This window comes from Colobus angolensis, unplaced genomic scaffold, assembly GCF_000951035.1.
Source record: "Colobus angolensis palliatus isolate OR3802 unplaced genomic scaffold, Cang.pa_1.0 Scaffold79, whole genome shotgun sequence".
NCBI lineage: Eukaryota > Metazoa > Chordata > Mammalia > Primates > Cercopithecidae > Colobus > Colobus angolensis.
Window position 1 is genome coordinate 5260715 of NW_012121709.1, and position 21523 is coordinate 5282237.

Here is a 21523-nt window from a genome sequence, read left to right on the forward strand (position 1 = left end):
TTATCACCTCCAGCTGTACTTCCTGCCCTTGGGCTCCATGAAATAGCCTCATTCCAGTTTCCTTTTTGTGTTTAAGCCAGTTTCAGTGGGTTTCGTACAACCAAATGTTTCGATGTTGAAACATATGACAAGCATTCAGCAAACCTTTATTGATGTATAGCCACATCCAGCACTCTGAATTCCCTACCGTAGGGCGTAGAGAGGGAAAAGGACACAGTCTTGTCACTTCACAAATTCACACAGTGTCAGGAGCCAAATCCATTTCATTGCTAGGTCTGCAGTATGATAAAACTTGACCTTTCAAATGAGTTTACATCAGATAAAAAAGTACCTATTTGAGAAGTGAATTTCCTTGGCTCTGACAGACATTGACTACTTCTTCCTTAGTAGTTACGCAATAAATGTGGACCTGGTTCGAGTTAAAACATCTAGAAAAGTTTGCTGCTCCTTTTCTGGGGTCTTAAAATAGTGTGACAGCATGACCAAAAGTTAAGCTTATTCATTGTTCCATCGTGCTTTGTGTATATCTCTCTGTGATAACTATGTTTTATAATTTAGTTATTAAATATTTGTTTCTCTCCAGTGTGTGTTTTGTGAGAACAGGTATCCTTTCAATTCTTATATGTCACTAAAATGTTGGCTCCATCAGTCAGGGACATTTTGTTTTATTTTGTCTTATTTACTGTGATACCCCCGTCCCTAGAATAGTGCCTTGGTACAAAACAGGGAGCTCCGTAACCACCTGTTGAATGTATTACTGCATTGATTCCTTTTTGGCTAAATGTAGCTGATGATAATCAGCCACACTATTGTAGAGCATTCTTATAATTCAGTTATTCACTATTCAAGTCCTTGCAGTTTTGAGATTATAAAAATAGCCATGACATAACTGTAGTAACTGATAAATTGACCATTTATAAAATTAGCTTTCACTCAAACACCCCTCCCTGTTAGGTTCTGTATCTATTCCTGCCCACTCTGCCCATATGCTTTTGGGGCAGATATCCAACAATACAGTTCAAAGTGAAATTGCATACCCTGCAGAAGCTGCAGGACTTTGTGATGTTGAAAGTGACAGTGAAAGAACTAGAAGTGGTAATTACATGGATAAATAGAAATGGCTTTTTAAATTATTTAAATATCTTTAAAAGATAATTGCCTGCTTATGCAAAAGTAATAACAATGTATGTAAGGTTTACAAGATGTACGAATAAAAAGTTTGTAACATGTAGAAATAAAAAGTATGACAATAATAGCACAAAGGCTGGAAAGGGAAGAAATAGAAGTATGCTGCTATGAAGTTTTTTTTTTTTTTTTTTAACTGAGAGTCTCACTCCGTCACCCAGGCTGGAGTGCAGTGGCACGATCTCGGCTCACTGCAACCTCTGCCTTCCAGGTTCAAGCAATTCTCGTGCCTCAGCCTCCTGAGTAGCTGGGATTACAGGTGCCCACCACCATGCCTAGCTATTTTTTGTATTTTTACTAGGGACGGGGTTTCACTTTGTTGTCTAGATTGATCTTGAACTCCTGACCTCAAGTGATCTGCCCACCTCAGCCTCCCAAAGTGCTGGGATTACAGGCATGAGCTACCACACCCAGCCTAAAGTTCTTATATAACATGTGAAGTGATACAATATTACTTGCAGGTAGACTGTGATAAGTTAAAGACTTCTGTTAAAATCCAAAAGCAACCTCTAAAATAACAAAGAGTTTTGGCTGACAAGCCAACAAAGGAATTCAAATGGAACAAAACACATTTAGTTATCCCAAATACTCAATCCAAAAAATATAAAAGGCAATAAAAGAGGAGAAAAGGGAGCAAAGAACAGATGGGATAAATTAAAAAAATTAGCGAACTGGTAGATTAAATTCAACCTTATCAATAATCACAGTAAATATAAATTATTTAAACACCCCGATTAAAAGCAAGACCAACTACATGCTGTCTACAGAAAACCCAGTTTCAATATATAAAGACACAAGCGAAAAAATGGGAGAAGTTCTGCATGCTAACACTAATCGAAAGAAAGCTGGCGTAGCCATGTCACTCTCAAAGTGGATTTCAAAGCAAAGACTATAATAACCAGGGATACGGAGGGACTTTGCCTATGATAAAGAATCAACTCATTAAGAGGACATAACAATCCTACATGATTTTGCACCTAAAAATGATGTTGAAGGACTGTGCACGTGGTATCAGCCCCCGACAAGTGAGGACCTGACCAAGTGCGACACTTTATAATTGAAGCAGGGGAAACTGAAAAAGATGACAACACGACGGTCTTTCAGGAGAGAAAGATTTGACCGTTAAATTGATGGAGCCCTGGAATTTTTTTTTTTTTTTTTTCCCGAAAAGACCCTTCTCAGGATAGCTCTGTGCAACTCAACCTTGTGGTGAAGGATGTTTTATTGCATAAAGTTCTGTTGGAAAAATGATGCCAACAAAACCAATACTTGATTAATAATGAAAAATGTGTTTATAGATAAACTCCATGTGTGCTTAGAGTGAGCTGTGGTTAAATAGCTTCCATGGTTGGCAGCACCCAGGGTGAGTTTGATGGTGTATGTCAGTTACTCATTGAACTCATAGTTATTTTATGCACTTACAAATGCAGCCACTCATCCTGCACTTTTCCAGCTAAATTCCAGCCCAGCTTCATGACATACCAAGTGGGTTTGGACCAAGTTGTTTAACTGCTCGGTGCTTCTGTTTCTTTTCTGGGAGAGCAGTAAAATGGTGCTCCTCCCAAGATGGAAGTGAATGCTCAGTGAGAGGACACACATGAGTCTCTGAAGGCTCAGAAGCTCTATGCAAATGGCAGTGTTTTTTTCTCTTTACTGTTGTGATGTCTCAAAACAAATGCAAACAAATGCAATGCAGTGTTTGAAGGAAGCCCATGTTAAGAGCAGACATCTTGGCATGGGAGAGCTGATCTCCTATCTGATGTGTAGAGCCACTGGCATTTTCTGCAGCATATTTTTCTCTTCTGAGTCAGGATGGAAAGAATTTGCCAAAATAATTGCCAGGGGAATGTGTTGTGGAACCTTTTGTGATCAGCTTATCCCCCAAGTTTATCATAATTCTTAAGAGTACACTGTGTTTTAGATGCGAAGCAACATTTAGCTTGAAGAAGGCTCTGCTTTTGTTTATAATTGCTTACTTAGCCTACTGACAGTTTGAAAGTCTGGCAAAGCAGCCCAAAATATTATTTTCTTCCAATTCTCTGTATTTATTTAGTGCTGAATGATCCTTTATAGTAAGATCCTAAACTCAAAGCATTTATGGTTTAAAGACAAAGTAGAAGGCAAGAAAGAAGAAAGACAGGAAGACACACTGCCAAGAGAAGAAAAGCAAAAAGCTTGGTCTGTTCTAGATAATAGGAAGTTATAGTAAATAGAGCTAGATTTATGGATGAGCAGTAGAAGGGAAATTAACATTGATAGATTAAATATGTTTTGTAACACAACAGGAACTATAGACTGCATAAAAATAAAAGACAGAAAGGATTGGTCCCTCTTCAGTGCTTCGTGTGGCTGGTCTCCTTTCATCTGCCCCACAGTCCTATGTAGTAGGTAATGTTGTCTTTAGCTTTACAGAAAGGCAAACAGACTCAGAGCTGTTAAGCAACTCCCCTAAGTCCGTCAGCTAACAAGTGCTGGAGCTGGATTTGACCTCAAATAGCCACAGACTCTGTTATCTCCACACATTTATTTCTTGATGAATTTTGAAAAATTGAATCAATTGGAATTGGAGCAAGGCAGTAACCAGCCTCATGCAGAGAGTAATTATTTTCTTGGGTAAATCTTCGAAAGGAAGGAAATAGCTTGAGAATGATAAAATGAAATTATTTGTGAGGAAAGGAGAATCAGTGACATGCTAAGTACAGAAAAGCTTATCTGACTGGTAGAAAAGCATAAGTTCCTGTAGACCACTGGTCCTAAACTCCAGTGGACATCCCCAGAGTTGCTGGTGCCTGACAGTCTGCATTTGTAGTAAGTTGCCACATGGTACTGGTGCTACCGGTCTGGAAACCACCCTGGAGAAAGGTGGTGACATGGCCAGTGTGTGAAAGAGGAATTAATCTGGGTAGCAGCATTCCAGCTGCTGGGAGAAGAGTGGAAAATTGGCATTTTTGACAATTGTGGGATATTGAAGCACATGTTTTAGAGCTGTGCAAAATAAAGCGCTGCTGCTAACAGAGACTTTAGGAGGATGGTGCTGAGGAAGGATGTAAAATATAGGCTGAGCATCCCTAATCCAAAATTCCAAAATGCTTTGAAACTTTTTAAGCACTGACACGATGCTACATGTGGGAAATTTCACATCTAATGTTATGTGATGGGTTGGTAGCCAAAACTTTGCTTCATGCACAGAATTATTTAAAATATTGCATAGACCAGGTACATTGGCTCACACGTGTAATTCCAACACTTTGGGAGGCAGAGGCAGGAGGATTGCTTGACCCCAATAGTTCAAAAAACCAGCCTGGGCAACATAGTGAGACTGTGTCTCTACAAAAAATTAAAAATTAGCTGGGTATGGTGGCACGCACCTGTAGTTCTGTCTATTTGGGAGGCTGAAGCAGGAAGATCACTTAGGTGCATCAGTTCAAGAATGCAGTGAGCTATGATAGCACCACTGCACTCCAGCCTGGGCGAAGAGTGAGGCACTGTTTCTAAAAAATAAAAAAGTAAAATATTGTATAAAATTACCTTCAGGCCATGTGCGTCAGGTATATATGAAACATAAGTGATTTCATGTTTAGGCTTGGGTCTCATTTCCAAGGTATCCCCTTTCAAAAATTTTCCTTTATGTTGCATGTTTTTAAAATAATTGAACATATTAAGTAAATTAAAATTGTTACCTGCATTGTTTCTTGCTGCATAGGGTTTCTTAATATTTGGGATTTAAGGACCGGAAAGTACCCTGTTCATCGTTTTGAACATGATGCAAGAATACAGGCACTAGCCCTCAGCCAGGACGATGCAACTGTGGCCACAGCCTCTGCTTTTGATGTTGTGATGCTGTCCCCCAGTGAGGAGGGGTACTGGCAGATAGCTGCGGAATTTGAAGTTCCGAAACTGGTGAGCTTTTTAGTCTGGTCATTTTATTTTCTGTTCTTAGAATCTCTGGGTCTAATACAAGCATGTACTAATGGCAGTGGTAACTCCCATTCACTCAGAGCTTCCTGTGGGCCTCACATCCATGAATCTAACTATAGCCTTACAAAATAGGTCGTAGCGTTTTCCCCATTTACCAAGAAGTCACTTCACTGCTTAGAGCAGTGAACTGGCTTGCCCGAGTTCTCAGAGCTAAGAAGTTGTGATTCAAACCTTAGGGCTGACTTCAGGGTCAGAGCTGCTCATCACTGTGGTTCCTTGGCCTTTTTCAGACTAACACGGTGGAATCTTATCCTTGGGAATTGACGATCAGTTTCTGACCTAATATATGAGCGAGAATGAGTTCAGTGGTGTTATCCCAGTCCATATGGGAAGGAAGGTTCCATTCCTACACTTCCTTCATCCCAAGACTGTCTCACCTGAAATTGAAAGTAACTCCTGAGTGAAGATAGATTTAAGTCGGTGTTAATGGGGTAGCCATGTTCCAGGATGTCACCTGTGCAGTCAGCCAGCCTTAAGAATTCTTTATGTCGAGCTTATTTCTGAGTTCATTTATACAGGAACCTCTATATTTGTAGAGTGGGAGATAATTTGGTGCTACGAAGGAAGTTCTCAAATCTGTCTATGCTGAGTTTGGATTTAATTTAAACAAACTTGATTTTGGCACTGGTAGGAGAGTGAGCAGAAAAGCCAACACTGAGTGATGAATTGAGGGCCTGACCTGGAACCAATCCTGTTCCTCCCTCTTCCTCTCTGGTGGAAATCTTAGACTAGAATAACTTAGAAAGCCATGGCATCACTGCTTCACCTCCATGAGCATCTGCACTTTGGATATAGTGCTCCCCCAAGATGGCCTGATGATGTCAACTCATCTGGGTTTTATTAGAAAAATGTGAAAGTATATTTCTGTTCTCAAAACTTCCAAAGTACTATTTAGTCTGTGATTAAAGAATACTGTAGACCAGCAATCACTATATGGACCCAGATACTTAAGATGCCAGTTTCTCTGTAAAGTGCAAATCCTGCCTTGGCAATAAGGTGGCATCCTGGCACAGACTGGAAGCTTTTTGAAGTAGTTTACAGCCCCCAGCAAATGGCACCACCACTGTCAGTCTCAGCCTCTTGGTCTGTCAGAAAGCCAACACGGAGATAAAGTTAAAGGGCTAGACAGAGGATGTCCGTTGTAGGAAAATAAGAAATGATTTGGAGGAGTGAGAGGAACCAAGCAGCCATTGTCTGAGGCAGGTTTTATGCATGGTTTAGGAATTATTTTTTACTTTGGGTGAAAGGTTCCCACAAAATGCTCTGAGTTTCCTTGGAAAAGGCACCCCTGGCCCGAAGAGCCAAGCCAGTTTTGTCTTGTCCATATACGCCCCTGAATGGCAGTGGCAGTGTTCCCAGGTCTGCGATATTAGCCTAGAGCGGCTGTCCTTTGTGATGGACCTGCTGCTTGTGAAGCTGGGCCCAAGGATTAGGAGAATCCCTCGGATGTTGACGCTCCCTCCAGCTCCTCTGGACGGTGTTCTGGAGGCCGGCTTTGAACTCTTTGGCGTATGGTCAGGGCAGCGCTGTCCTTTCACACTGTGGATTTTCATAATTACACAGCGTGGCTCACCTTCCATGTGTCCTCTCGTGATTTACTCGAGGAGGCGAAAGCCTGTTGGGAACAGCACCGTGGAGAAATGGGCCGCCTGTGGATGGACAGAATCAAATTATTCTTGAAAAGTGCATCTCAGACTCGTGCACATTAGAGAAAGTGCCAGTGGTGACGCATTCAGGACTGGGGAGCAGGGTGGGTAGAAAAATGTGTTTGTAGATCCCTTCCTTACCCTCTGGTGGCCAGATGGACCCTGATGACATTGAAACCAGGAGACAGCGATCACTTGGACATTTTGAACCTTTTGGCCACACATTTTGGCACAAATGTTAAAATACTCTTTTTTGCGAATTTGGAACTGAGTGAATGTTATTTATTCAGTTTCTTGTAAAAACAAACAAACAAAAAAACCACACACACAAAACAAAACAAAAAAAACAACCTTTTATTTTTTGAATTGCTATTACATCCCCATGGTTCAGAATTCAAAAGACACAATAAGGCTGATGGTGGGAAATCTCCGCATCTCATAATCCACTTCCCTCCTTGAAGGCAGCCATTGTTAGTAGATTTTGGATGTGCGAATCAAGCGTGTGGTGTACTTTCTCTGCCCCCACCTTGTACACATTCAGCAGGTGAGGTTACCTTACTCATCTTGCATCCTTGCTTTACCTGCTAAGTTTATCTTGGAGAATCATCCCATTTGTTTCATTTTATAAAGAACGTTTTCATGCTTCCCTCTATGACTGCATGGTATTCCAGTGTATAGATACACTAAGTTACTTAATTAGTCCCTTAGTAATGGGTGTTTCTGTTTTTCTAATTTTTAGCTAAGACACAATTGTACTACAGTTCATGAATAACCTTGTATATAATCATTTTTTATATTTGTGAGTTTATTTGTAAGTAACTTCTAGAAGTGGATGTCCTAGGTCAGAGTGTATGTTCATTTGGTATTTTGATAAGAGTTGCCACAGTTCCCTTGATAGAAGCTGGACAAGATTTATGTCCCCACCAGCAATAAGTGGAATCCAGAAACATGGAACATGGTTTTCCCCTCCTTCACTTCCAGCCTAGGGTATTATCAGATTTCTTGATCTTTACCGCCATGAAAGATGAAGCATCATATTTCAATGAATTTTCATTTTGTATTTCTCTTTTTAGGCATGTCTTATGTTTCTCTTACACTGAACATCTTTTCTGTTGTGTAAGAGCTGTTTGTGTTTCATTTCCTGTGGGTGTTTCATTTGCCCATCTTTTTCTGTTGGGTTGCTGGCCTTCGCATTGATGTGTAGGTGGAATTGCATATTTTTGACCAAGTCAGGATGAATTTGTGGGACTAAACAACTCTTACCTTTTAACAGGTTCAGTACCTTGAAATGGTTCCACAAACTGGAAGGTACCCTGTGGCAGTAGCCGCTGCTGGAGATCTGATGTACCTGCTCAAAGCCGAAGACTCTGCCAGAACCCTCCTTTACGCCCACGGCCCGCCTGTCACATGTCTAGACGTCTCTGCCAACCAAGTTGCTTTTGGTGTACAGGGCCTGGGATGGGTGTACGAAGGAAGCAAGGTACACAACTAGCAAGATGTATAATTAACAAAAAAGAACATAGATTTATTTTTTAGAAGGGAATTGAAAAATTAAAGCTCTTCAATATTTTTCCAGATATATCAGGGCAGTATATAAGCATGGTCAAAAAATTCAAAGAACTTCAAAAGGATTGAAAATGAAAATTAATCGTTTTCTTTCTCCTCCCTTCCCCCAACTTCGCTGCATAGAATAAACTATTAACAGTTTTGAGGTATCCATCTAGAAAAATGTAATGCATATATAAGTACATTTGTATACTGAAAACATACTGTTGTAGAGATGGGATCACAGTATACATAGTGTTCTGTACCCAGCATTTTTACTCCATAATGTGCCTTGGGGAGAGCATTCCATGTCAGCTCTTACTAACTCTCCCTCCCTAGGATTCCAGCATATGCTTCTAGCTCATAGCCTGTTTAGCCAGGCCCCTCACTGGTGGGCGTTTAGCTTGCTTTCACTGTGTTGGCTGCTATAAGCAATGCTACAATGCATATTGCAGCTTGCTGCAGAAGTCCTTGTATATATAGTGTATCTCTAGGATGTGTACTTCAGATAATGATGGACATTGCCAAGTTGCTTTTCTAAAAAGGTGCATCAGAATTCACATTCTTACCAACAGTGCATAAAAGTGCCTTCTGAAACTCTGAGTCAGAAGCAGGAAGACAGGTTTTTAATGGAAATTCTTTGAGTGATGACTAAATTTTATCACTCCCTAGCATCTTACTATCCTGACTGTAGGCCAAATACTTGGTCTAAGAGCTGATTTATAGAACTCTCCCTATCAGTGGGACCAAGGGGGAGAGAGAGAAAGTTTTTGTTTCATTTCGTTTTTTTTTTTTTTTTCCAATTTCTCTGCTCCTGACCATTTCTGTCAGTTGGTGGGATTCCCGTGAAGGAACGTGTCTGGGCTAGCAGACCCTGTGTGACTGTTAGTAGGTTCCTTAACCCTCTTTATGCCTCAGTTTCCTCATTTGTAAAATAGAGTTCATAATAGTGCCTGCTTCTTAGAGTTGTAGGATTAGATGAAAAGCCATATGTAAAGCTTGAGGCATGGTGCCTGGCACATGAGAGCTCACGATCTGTTGGCTCCTAAACCTCCCATTATTCCTCCCACCCATAGTTGGATTCCAGCCTCTGGTGGTGCTTACTTTTACGTCTTATTTCCTCCATGTATTTGACCTGTAAGGTCAAATCTCATTTATGTAGGTGTGATTGGTTTTGCAACCCAGTAAATGGTCAAGAATGGAAGCATCTTGGATCCCAGTGATACATTCTTCATCCAGGAAGATAGACTAAGCGTAGATGCTATATGTGTGGCGTCCTATCATCCCACTGTGAAAAGGCCTCCCCTTATGCTGCAAACTTGGTGTGCAGTTTGGTTGGGGCATCTCCATTGTAGCCTAGCTGGAAGATGTGTCATGATATAACTCCTGAGTTTTGTCTTCCAGCTCAGGAGGGAAGGAGCAGGAATTGGTTTCCTGAGGCAGTTTCCTTTCTTGTGCTCTAAAAAAACTTTCTTTTCCCATCCCTGGTGAGCTCATTTGTTGAGAGAGGAGAGACCATTTGCTTTCTAATTTTTCATCTGGTATGCTTTCAAGTTTGTGTTATCTCATTTATTTTTAGAGCTCTCAGTATAGAGAGGTGATAGTTATATTCAGTACTAGTCTGGTTTAAATTTTTCATACTTTTTATAAATGTTTTATCGGGTAGGTCCTTTTTCTCTTTGACTTATCTGAATGGATTTATTCCTGTAGTAATACAGTTGTAATGGATACATTTGAGAAACTACTTAAAGGGGCAGTTCAGCACAAGGATCCTTCAGATACAGATGTAAGGCAGTGGGGTTTTTTTGATTCCTCTCAAAATTTCCAACCCAACTGAAAGCATTAACTGTAAGAATCAGCTGATTAATACATTAATTGTACGAAAAATCCTTGGTTAAAAATGTATAGTCCCTGGCTGGGCACGGTGGCTCACATCTATAATCCCAGCACTCTGGGAGGCCAAGTCAGGAGGATGGCTTGAGGCTGGGAGTTTGAAAACAGCCTGGGCAACATAGTGAGACCCTGTCTCTACAGAGAAAAAAAAAAAGTATAGTCCCTCAAATGACTTGTAAGCTGGTATTTTCATTGGTGTTTTAAAATTAGGAATGGAAATAAATTTGCTACAAGAATGTTTCTAAATGTCTCTTTGGAAGCTGACAGTAGCATTTAGTCATCCAAATATGTAGTGAGCACAGCACCAACCCTCCAGACACTCGTGTGGGTGAATGGCTGCTTGTTAGTAGTGTTGGTAATAACTTTGTGTTGAGATGTTTCTCCAACAGGAATGCCACCCACTCAAAAGTAAGAGGAACACCAAGCTTCATCTGTGTAACTTTGCTTATTTTTACAGAGATGAGACTTTCCATCCCATTGTGCTTAATGGATTTTTTGCTTCCTCAGAAAAACTTGCATTTTTAAGAAACGTAATTGTCATATAACAGCTCTGTGTGAATTAAGTCATGTCATGGGTAACTCTGTGAGATTTTAGTATCCTCCTGCTGTGCTCTAATGTGATGTCATAATTCCCAAATAGTCTCATGTGCGAGGCTTGGTGTCACTTTGCTTGTGAATACCATGCTTGGCCATCTCTTTGCTTCAGCCTGGCGGCAGCGTCTATCCCAACACATTTTATTAGGCTGGTGTGAGACTATTAGCAGTGGAGTTTGCCTGGAGCTATATCCACACTAGGCTTTGTATCTGTGCCTCCGGCCTGTTTATCTAGGATTCAGATGAAGGTTTTATGAGAACAGAGCATTTGGTTTGTATTTGTTTGTACCTGATATAAAACTGGGGTTTAGCTATAGTCCATTATTGATTAACTGTGATAAAAGCAGACAGTGAAGTCCAAATGTTGAAACTGACTTTTAGTCAGAAACTTAAAGCTCCCTAACCTGTTGAAGTATTCCAGAGGTGTTATTTTTGTTTAGTTGGAGAATATTCTTACACTGTATGATGCCTACATTAGCATGTTACAGGCACCTCAGCTGCATGCGCATGGAGTAATAATGGCTCAAATCCACCCATTCCTATATCTGGCTAGCCAACCCATCGTGTATTCATCACAAATACTGAGCACCAGTAGTGTTCCTGGCATTGGCATGTTAAAACAGCATTACACACAGATTTCAGCAAACTGGTGCTTGTCAAGGAACCTAGCTCTGTTAATAAACATAGTTTTCTAAGGAAACAAAGCCGAGTAATTTAGCAAAAGCTTATCTGTTTAATCTTTTTTTTTAAAAAAGTCTTTGAATGTAGCTGGCTGATCAGCTTGGGTAGGAAGGGATCAGACAGTCTGGGTCCTGCAACATCTTGATTTGCCTGTTGGGCAGGGGCTCCCCGACTTGGGTTTCAGGCGTCAAAGTTAGGGGCCACACCTGGGTTTGCCAGCAGTGTTATGGGCCACGTAGTCATAGAAAAAATAGTAACTACGTATTTTTGCCCTTTTTTGGAAGATTAGAGTCTTTTTTAAAATTAAAATCGTTTTATTTCAATAGCTTTAGGGGGGTAAAAAGGGTTTTTGGTTACATAGGTGAACTGCATAGTGGTGAAGCTTGGGCTTTTAGTGGACCTGTCACCCAAATAGTACACATTGAACCCAGTACCCTTCTGAGTCTCCAGGGTCCTCCAGTGCCACTCTATGCCTCTGCATACCCATAGCTTAGCTCCCACTTATAAGTGAGAACATGCGATATTTAGTTTTCCATTCTTGAGTTACTTCACTTAGGATAATGGCCTCCAGTTCCACCCAACTTGCTACAAAGGACATTATTTCATTCCTTTTTATGGTTGAGTATTATTCCATGGGGGGTGTGTGTGTGTCACATTTTCTGTATCTACTCATTGGTTGATGGGCACTTAGGTTGGCTTCATATCTTTGCAATTGTGATTTCTGCTGCAATAAACATTTGTGTGCGGGTGTCTTTTTTGTACAGTGACTTGTTTTCCTTTGGGTAAATATCCAGTGGTGGGATTGCTGGATCAAATGGCAGATCTGCTTTTAGTTATCTGAGAAATCTCCATACTGTTCTCCAAAGAGATTGTGCTAGTTTACATTTCCACCAGCAGTGTATAAGCATTCCCATTTCACAACATCCACACCAACATCTATTGATTTTTCACCTTTTGTTTTTTTGAGATGACGTCTTGCTCTGTTGCCCGGGCTGGACTGCAGTGGTGTGATCTCGGCTCACTGCAACCTCCACTGATCAGGTTCAAGCAATTCTCCAGCCTTAGCCTCCCGAGTAGCTGGGATTACAGGCATGTGCCACCATGCCTGGCTAGTTTTTGTAGTTTTAGTAGAGACGAAGTTTCACCATGTTGGCCAGGCTGGTCTCAAACTCCTGACCTTGTGGTCTTCCTGCCTTGGCTTCCCAAAGTGCAGGGATTACAGGCATGGGCCGCTGCACCCAGTCTGTTTTTTGACTTTTTAATAATGGCCTTTCTGGCTGGGATAAGGCGCATTTCATTGTGGTTTTAATTTGCATTTCCCTGATGATTAGTGATGTTAAGCATTGTTTCTTAGTTTGTTGGCAATTTGTATATATTCTTTTGAGAAATATCTGTTCATGTCATTTGCCCATTTTTTAATGGGATTATTTGTTTTGGCTTTTTTTCCTGCTGATTTGAGTTCCTAGTAGATTGTGGATATTAGTCCTTTGTTGGATATATAGTTTGCAAATATTTTCTCCCATTCTGTGGGTTGTCTGTTTACTCTATTGATTATTTCTTTTGCTGTGCAGAAGCTTTTTAGTTTAATTAGGTGCCATTTATTTGTTTTTGTTACATTTGCTTTTGGGATTTTAGACATGAATTATTTGCCTAGGCCAATGTCCAGAAGAGTCTTTCCTGAGTTCTCTTCTAGAATTTTTATGGTTTCAAATCTTAGATTTAAGTCTTTAATCCATCTTGGTTAATTTTTATATATGGTGAGAGAGAGGGATCCAGTTTTATTTTTCTACATGTGGTTATCCAATTTTCCCAGTACCATTTACTGAATTGGGTGTCCCTTCCTCAGTGTATGTTTAAAAACAATCCTAAAATTAATATGGAACCAAAAAGAGCCCAAATAGCCAAAGCAACCCTAAGCAAAAGGAACAACTCTAGAGGCATCCCATTACCCGACTTCAAATTATACTACAAGGCTGTAGTAATCAAAACAGCATGGTATTGGTGGTAAAAGTAGATACGTACTGGTACTGGTGTAAAAGTACATACTGGTACTGGTAGAAAAGTAGATGGTACTGGTGTAAAAGTAGATACATAGTGGTACAGGTGTAAAAGCCGATACATAGACCAATGGAATAGTACTGGTGTAAAAGTATGGTACTGGTATAAAACTAGATACGTAGACCAATGGAACAGAAAAGAGAACACAGATTTTTAAACATCTATAGAAATGTGTTTTTTGACTGGGTAATGCATTCACCTAATTCATGAATCAAAAGATAGGAAGGAAGGGTGTGTGGTGGGAGGACTCCTTCCCACTCCCTTCAACCTGCCACCCAATTTCTCTATCTGGAGCCAAACCAACGTTGCCAGTTTTTTGTGCATTCTTCCTGAGATAGTTTATGCACTTATAATCAAATTACCATACGTGGTCTCAACCCCAATTTAAACAATGAAAATAGTAAAGTGCTATATTTTTGTCTGCAGCTTGCTTTTTCCTGCAACAGAATCTCTTGGAGATCATTTCTATGACATAACAAAGAACTTATTCGTGTTTTGGTTTTGATTTTTGCAACTTTATGATATTATACTTTGTGGATGTGCTTTAATTAATTTGCCAGCTGCCTATGGATGGATGATCGATTGCTCCTGCTGTTTTGCTGTTGTAAACAACACTTGGTCCACATGAACGTATTTGTAGGATCAGTTCCTCCAAGTAGACTTGCTGGGTCAAAGGGACATGTGCCTCCATGATTTTGATAGACTTTGCCCTCCACAGAAGTTGTACCTTGGGCAGTGGTGGATGGCAGGGCATCCCCTTCCCCTAGTGGCTCTTGGACGGCTTTTCTCTGATAGGCTTTACAGAAAGATCACAACAAGATGAGGCCAGGGGGGATATATAGAGATCTGACTAGTCCTGCCTTTCATTTAAATTATTTTTCAGCTCTCTGCTTTTAGAGTGAATGACTAGAACACACAACTTCACCTAGAATGAGTGTAGCACGACTGACAGCCCTATCTGGCCAGTGTCATGGTGGCAAGAAAGAGCTGCAGCATACACGGATATGCTCCCCTTCTGGGCTTATTTGGGACCCATTTGAGAAAGAGCCCACAATTATTTTAATCTGACCTGCCTCTTTTCTCTTCTGTAAAATGAGGAGGGTTGAACACGTGACCTTTGGGCTCCTGTCCTGAACCACATTCCTGGATTCTTTAAGCCATGTAGGTGGTTTAAACCTTTTGGCTGTGGAGTTGTGTTGAGCCAATCCACTGGAAGATGCTGAGTTGCTGAGGGCTTCTGAAACGGGCCGAGGAATCCATTATTCTATTACTTCTTCTCTAAATTGTCACCCAAGAGTTCCTAACAGCTGTGCCTATTGCTGGCAGAAAGTATTGGGCAGGAAATGTTTGATATTTTTTTCATCAGTTCCTACGTCTTGCCTTGTAAGCTGTACATAGGAAGAAGGGCTGCTTGACAGTTTTTTACTTTTGGATAAAAATGGATTCTTAAGTTAAAAATGGATTCTTAAGTTCTGATGTTGCATTCTTGGGTTCTCAGACTTCAGTGACATACAGGACCTCATAGGTAGTCACTGTTAAGTGGCATATGATTGTAAAAGAAAACAAACGTAAAAGTAATTCCTCTGGCCTCATCTCTTACCATGCTGTGGTGCAAAAATCAGTGTGAACTCTGTTAATGTAGCCTTCGTACCCAGGCAGTCCTTTAAAATCAGTTTTTATGTCTCATAGTTCCTGAATCTATCAAAAATACTTTCATCCATGAACACATATTTATGACACCATATAATCTTTATTAATTCTTTTGCTGCCTGAATTAAATTCTGCTCTCAGAGGTGGAGGGTTAGAAGACCAAATTGCCTTGTTTAAGAGCATTAGGTTGATGACAAGCCTCAGGCCTCATAAAGGAAGAGAGAGATCCACTTAGGGCTCTTAGCATCATTCTATGTATTTGGACATATTTCCTAATTTAGGTCTGAAGTACTTGGCATTTGACGGCAGATTGTATTAAGCAGCACACGGCGTGCATCCTAATCAGGGAGCTGTGAGTGAAGTAATCCAGGAGGCTGGAATGCGCGTGACAAGGACGCTTGCTTGGCGCTGCTGCCTCAGCTTACATCACACTGGAAAATCATCGCTAACGTCTCTTATGATAATTATTCCCCATACACAGACGTGAAGAGACTCTGGATTGGTTGCTCGCACTCATCACGAGTTGAAATATCTGTCTGGGAGAGCCTTTGGAATCAGCAATGCAGTGTGCATAGATTGTGGCCACATTCTTCCATACCTCCACCCAAACAGGAAATCCATCTTTCCTTTTGTTTGAGATTCTAGTTCGGAGAAGGAAAAAAACTTGGTATTTTACAAGCAGAATGAAAATGAAGTTAGATATTTACTTTGTGAACTTTCCATTTAAATATTTTAAAATAAAAAAAATTGAAAGTTCACAAAGTAAATGTCTGATTTCATTTTCATTTCTACCTTAACATTTAACATTTTTAATATTTATCTGCTTCCTGGGGAAGTGTAGAGAGGTAACTCGTGGAGACCAGTTTTCTGGGCTGTTGAGTGATGCTGACTCCCAAAGGGTCCATTGTTGTCGTGAAGGTTGCCGTCATTGTTAATGAATGCTTATTGAACACATGCTGCGTGTGCAATATCTGATTGGCACTGGAAACAGAGAGATGAGTCAAATATCACATCTGCCTCAGGGATTATAGCCTTGTGGTCCTTAACGGCGACTTGGCGATGTAAAGGAGACATGTTGAGATGCACACGAGGTCATAAAGAAGACCTTGATGATGAGCTTGGTGAATTCCAGACTGACAGAAAAACATATAGATAAATAAATGAGGAATGAACATTCAAATGCATTTTGTACTGTTTAATATTAAAATGGTATCCATAGTTGATATAATTGTAGTATGTGGTTAATCATAAATAATAAATACAATTCTTCTCATTTGTGAAAACCCTGAAGCACCTCCACAGAGCCCTAGAGTTTCTCAAGACAGAGCGAGAAACCTCTGGCTTAGAGGCCTTTGAGGACTGGACCATCCCCGATACTCTGTACAGCTGATGAGTTTTTCTGTGAAAAGTGTCTTTTGGAATATTGCTTATTACAGAAGCTATGATCTTTAGGATCTCTAGGGATCCTGGAAGGGAGTGATAAAGTTATAGAACGTAAATATAGGGGAAAGTTCCTTTCAGCTACTGTCAGGGTAGCAGTTGCATCACCACTGAGACTGAGCAAGGGTTCTGCAGTCAGGTAAGCCTTAGGCAAGTGACTTGCCTTGGTATCCCCATGTGGATACTGGAGCTAATACCCGAGAAAGAGGTAATGTGCTTTGTATGTGGCTGGTGCTCAGCACTTGTTAGGTTCCTCCTTCACCAGCCATCCCCAGCAGCTTTGGGGTCAGGCTGGAGTTCATCAGGCAAAGCCTGGGAGAGATCAGTCCAGGCAGAGGCAGCAGGGCCTGTGGAAGGCGGTCCCACCGGCTGGAAGCAGTGCCGGGTATATTCAGGCCTGCAGGAGCCCCAGCAGCCCTGGGCTGCTGCAGGAGCCCTGCTGAAGCCATACCTGTGGGGATAGCGGCCCATGCTTCTTCACAGGATTCACTTTCCCAAGAAATTTGTTGTTGTTGTTGTTGTTTTGAGAGACGGAGTCTCGTTCTGTCACCCAGGCCAGAGTGCAGTGGCGCCATCTCGGCTCGCTACAACCTCCACCTCCCAGGTTCAAGCAATTCTCCTGCCTCAGCTTCCCTAGTAGCTGGGACTACAGGTGTGTGCCACATGCCCAGCTAATTTTTATATTTTTTAGTAGAGACAGGGTTTCACTACATGTTGGCCAGGCTGGTCTCAAACTCGTGACCTCAGGTGATTTGCCCTCCTTGGCCTCCCAAAGTGCTGGGATTACAGATGTGAGCTACTGTGCCCAGCCCCCAAGAACTGTTTTAAAAGAATGCATTTATAGTAGAATGAGACAGGTCAATTTAGCTTCCGTGCAGAACTAATGCAATAAGCTAATGTGAATGCTGTCACTTCATATGAAACCCTTCAAGATGTGAAGCCTTATTGGAGAGGGCTGGCACCAAGTCTGAAATGTCTTTTGTCTTTATTCACACTTGCCTAGTTCCTGTATGCCAATAACATCTACCATTTTCTAATTTTTGAAGGAATTATTCAGTCTTCTTGAGACTGAGCAAGTTTACAGAACCATTTAGATTGAAGAATATGTTGTTCATTGCCTTTCTTCTCTTTTGGCTTTCAAATTAAGCTTAGAATGTTATTTAGAGCCTGATTTTTCTTCCCTGGTGATTGACGTGGAATTTACTTCCTGGTTTACCATCCTACACCATAGAAGAGAGTGAACTCAGCGCTAACTCCGTTTATTTCACCTTCACAGATGGGTATGGCTTTGGTTTGTTTGTGCCAGATGAGCCTGGGAGTAAATACTGCCCAGGCATTGTTAGTGTTAAAAATCAGCTCGTTCTCCCGTTCATGGGGAGCTAAGGGAGCCCTGTTGGAAATGTTTGCCTTTGTTCCAGAGGTGAAAGCACTAGTGCGACAGAAGCGGCTGTGCGCTTCCCCTGCGTGTCCAGACCGTTGAGACTGATGTTGGTTTGGGTCAGAGCAAGAGCAAGAGGACACTCAGCAAATGGCCCCTGTGAGCTGCACTTCTGAGTATTTAAAACCTTTTACTGCTTTCAAAATACACATCGTAGTTTAGACTCACAAAATATTACCAAGAAGAGAACTTTAACTTTTTATTCAGCACATAGATGACTATGATTTATTAATTTCCTCCGCACTTCAGTCTTCTGTAAGGCACTGTGTTAGAGAGGGGGTTTGTAATTAACTTATCAATTATTGAGTTGCAGATGAATCCTTCTAATGGACGCAAAGTTACTCTTTAAAGCATTCCCTCAGTGTGTTATTAATTGACAGGGTAAATCCCCTTTGTAGAGAGCAAAGGAAAACTCCTGCTCAGCCCACATCTGAGCGGTCGCATCCCAAACTAAGGGACTCGGGAGGAGCCATGAGGCTGAAGGTGCATTAAAATGAGGAAGCGGGCTGTGTCCAGGGAGCTGCTCTGCCGGACCTGGCTTCCAGCCTCAGCTTGCCTCTGCTCAGAACTGTGCCAGGGATGTGGGATGACCAACTGGCCCCAAACTGAATTCCTCATCCCGATTTCTTTGGGTCTTTGCAGGGTTAGGCCATCTGGCATAGGTAGCTTGTTTGCACTGTGCTGTTTCCTTGGGTTGTGAACTCTTAACTGTGATCTCAAGATCATAGTAAGTTTTAAAAGTATGTTGAAAATGACATGAAAATAATGCCTCCCTGAGCGCATTTCCCCTTCCTGGCTTGCGCCTGCCCTTTCCCCACCTTTATACTCTTGTGGCACCTGTCCACCTGTCAGTGCCCCTCCTCACGGTCCACTTCAGGTTTTCTCAGAGCACTGGCTGCATGGCGAGGAGTATGGGTAAGGTCCTGGTGCCCGTCTTCAGCCTGGCCTTCTGGACTGTGGGGAGTCGGGCCCCATCTTAGCTCCCAGCTGTCTAGTCCTGTGCTTCCAGAATGAGCCCATTGCTCCAGCCAGACCTCCGGCCAGGGTAGCACCATCCTGAATGTGCCACATTGATTCCTGACCGGGGACTGGCAGTAGCATCCCCTCTTCCTCTCCTGTCCTGCCATGTCCTTTTGAAAAAGAGTCCTACTTACCAGAAGCAGCCTTACCAACTATCTGCCTCTCATTGAGCATCAGAGCTCTGGCCCTGAGCTTGTACAGAACACGGGATCTGCATCTCATATTTTCATATCAGCACCGCCTAGCACTATTGCTTCCCCAGACTGGCAGCAATTTGGAAGCAGGAAGTAAGAATTGATAGCTGGATAATACCATTGTCATGGCTGAAGGTCTTCGTTAGCCTGAAAGGCAGTATAGGTAGAGCGCAGGGGTTCTCACATGCCAGCATGCATCAGAATCTACAAGAGACCTGATGAAACCACTGATCACTGGCCCCACCCCCAGAGCTTCTGACTCAGTGGGTCCAGGGTAGGGCCTGAGAATTTACGTGTCTAACAAGTGCCCAGGGCAGCGGAGGCTGCTAGTCCTGGGACCATACTTTGAGCACCCTGGGGTAGAGGTTTAAAGAGCATGAGCTTTGAGCCCACCCACCCAGGTTTGAATCCTCGTGCCAGAACTTCCTAATTGGGCAAGAGGTTTGAGCTCTCTGGGGCCCCATATTCTCCTGTGTAAAGTGAGTAAAATCATGGTACCTACCTTACAGCATTGTGGGGGTCAGGTGAGATAACACATCATAGCAGTGTTTTGCATGTAAGAGAATATTATAAACATCAGCTGTTATTAATTATTTTCGCAGGACAGGAAAGACATTGTGATATGGTCGCAAAGTGGCGTAGGAATGACATGAGCTGGGCTCTACCTAGTGCCACCTCAGCTCCTTTTGTTGCCCATGTAATTCAGGGCCAGCTACTCAAAATTATTTAAGCTTCAGTTTCTTGATGCACAAAATGTAGGCAGTAGTATCTGTCTTCTCTCCCTCTTGGTGGTTGTGAGTTTCAAATGGAAGGATGTTCTGAAGGGATTTGTGTGAAAGGCATGTCCTGGGTATTACGAAGAACTCATATGTGTAGTGTTGGTTTATGTGCAGAATGCTGCTAAACACATGTCTCTGCCACCACCTCATGCACCGTGTAGAGTGAGTAGAGGCGGTTATGCCTTAGGTGGCTGGGAGGAGCCCCTGGGTGGACCTGCTGCCCTCCGCGAAAGGCCCTGATTATTCACTGTGGCTTCCCAGTCTCCCCCTGGGGCTATTTGTTTCAGTGATCTGATTTTAGCTGCCTGCCTGCCTTCTAGAAGCTTTTGTCCAGTCTAACTTGGGGCCAAACTAGAAGTTGCCAGGCTGGTCAAAATCCATAACCGAGCTAGTGTAATATACTGAATTTCATTTTCAGTGTTCACTAAGTCCTGTTGGTATACAGATACTTGTACATTATGAGCATCTCATGGTAACCTTTTCATTTTCAAAATAGTATGCAAGTTGCCTTTAATTTTAAATAGTTCACTTCATAGTTTGCAGCCTCAGTTTTCACTCCGTAAGATAGATATAATAACTTTCTCTTGGTGATTCTTTCCATGTGGTCAGTGTTCATGGCGTTTTAATGCTGCCCGTGCTCTCTGTGGGGATGAGGCCTGTTGGGAGAATGAAGGAGGGTGTGAGGATTTGTAGCTCTCAGTTGTATATTTGCACGATGGTTATCATCTCTTCACTGGACTCACTGCTCTGACATGAATATTCCCTGTTCGTGTTGTGTGAGCATTAACCAGGTATTCCTAATCACACTTCTTACCCTTACACCAGCACTGAGATGAAAATGATCCCAAAGCAAAGAGAGAGCCGTATTCTGCTCACTCCACAAAGTAGACCTGGCCTTCCTTTATTATTCCCAGCACCTACAGACGTGCTGAGAGAGAGATTGGCTGATTTGGATGGTTTTCGCCTGGATTTGTACCCGAGTGTACTCTTGCTCTGTGGGTTCCTTTCAGGCTTAGGTCACAATAGGTGTTGGTTTGGCCTCGCTCCGGTCCTTTGTAGACATCTGCCCACATCACAAAGCCCCCACATTTGGCACAGCCCGCAGCAATTGGCACTGCCTCCCCGGGAAGAGTCCAGTCCTGGAACAGCGGGGGTTGCAGGTGCATTGGCACGTGGTGGTGGGGAGCGCACACAGGCCTTGCCTACCCAGCGCCTGGCGACGCTCAGCAACACCGTCCCATCCCTGAAATATCTTGGCCTTGTGGGCTTGTCACTCCAATTAAAACTTAAACATGAAAGCGGCTCAGGCTGCTTCTCCCTTTGTGCTGAATTTGAGCATGGACGGTGCCAGAAGCATGTCATGGAGACTGTTAAGGGGTGCCACGTTGCAGGGAACGTCAGGAGTGTCAGGGATCCATTTCT

General features: G+C 42.2%; 1 protein-coding gene across 1 annotated transcript in view; it reads left to right on the top strand.

Moving 5' to 3' along the window:
- The window catches only part of FBXW8 (F-box and WD repeat domain containing 8), a 112755-nt gene that overhangs the window by 65068 nt on the left and 26164 nt on the right, over positions 1-21523 (top strand). Inside the window, 2 exon segments of the mRNA XM_011928706.1 lie at positions 4889-5085; positions 8083-8289. Coding sequence (XP_011784096.1) covers positions 4889-5085; positions 8083-8289 — 404 coding nt within the window.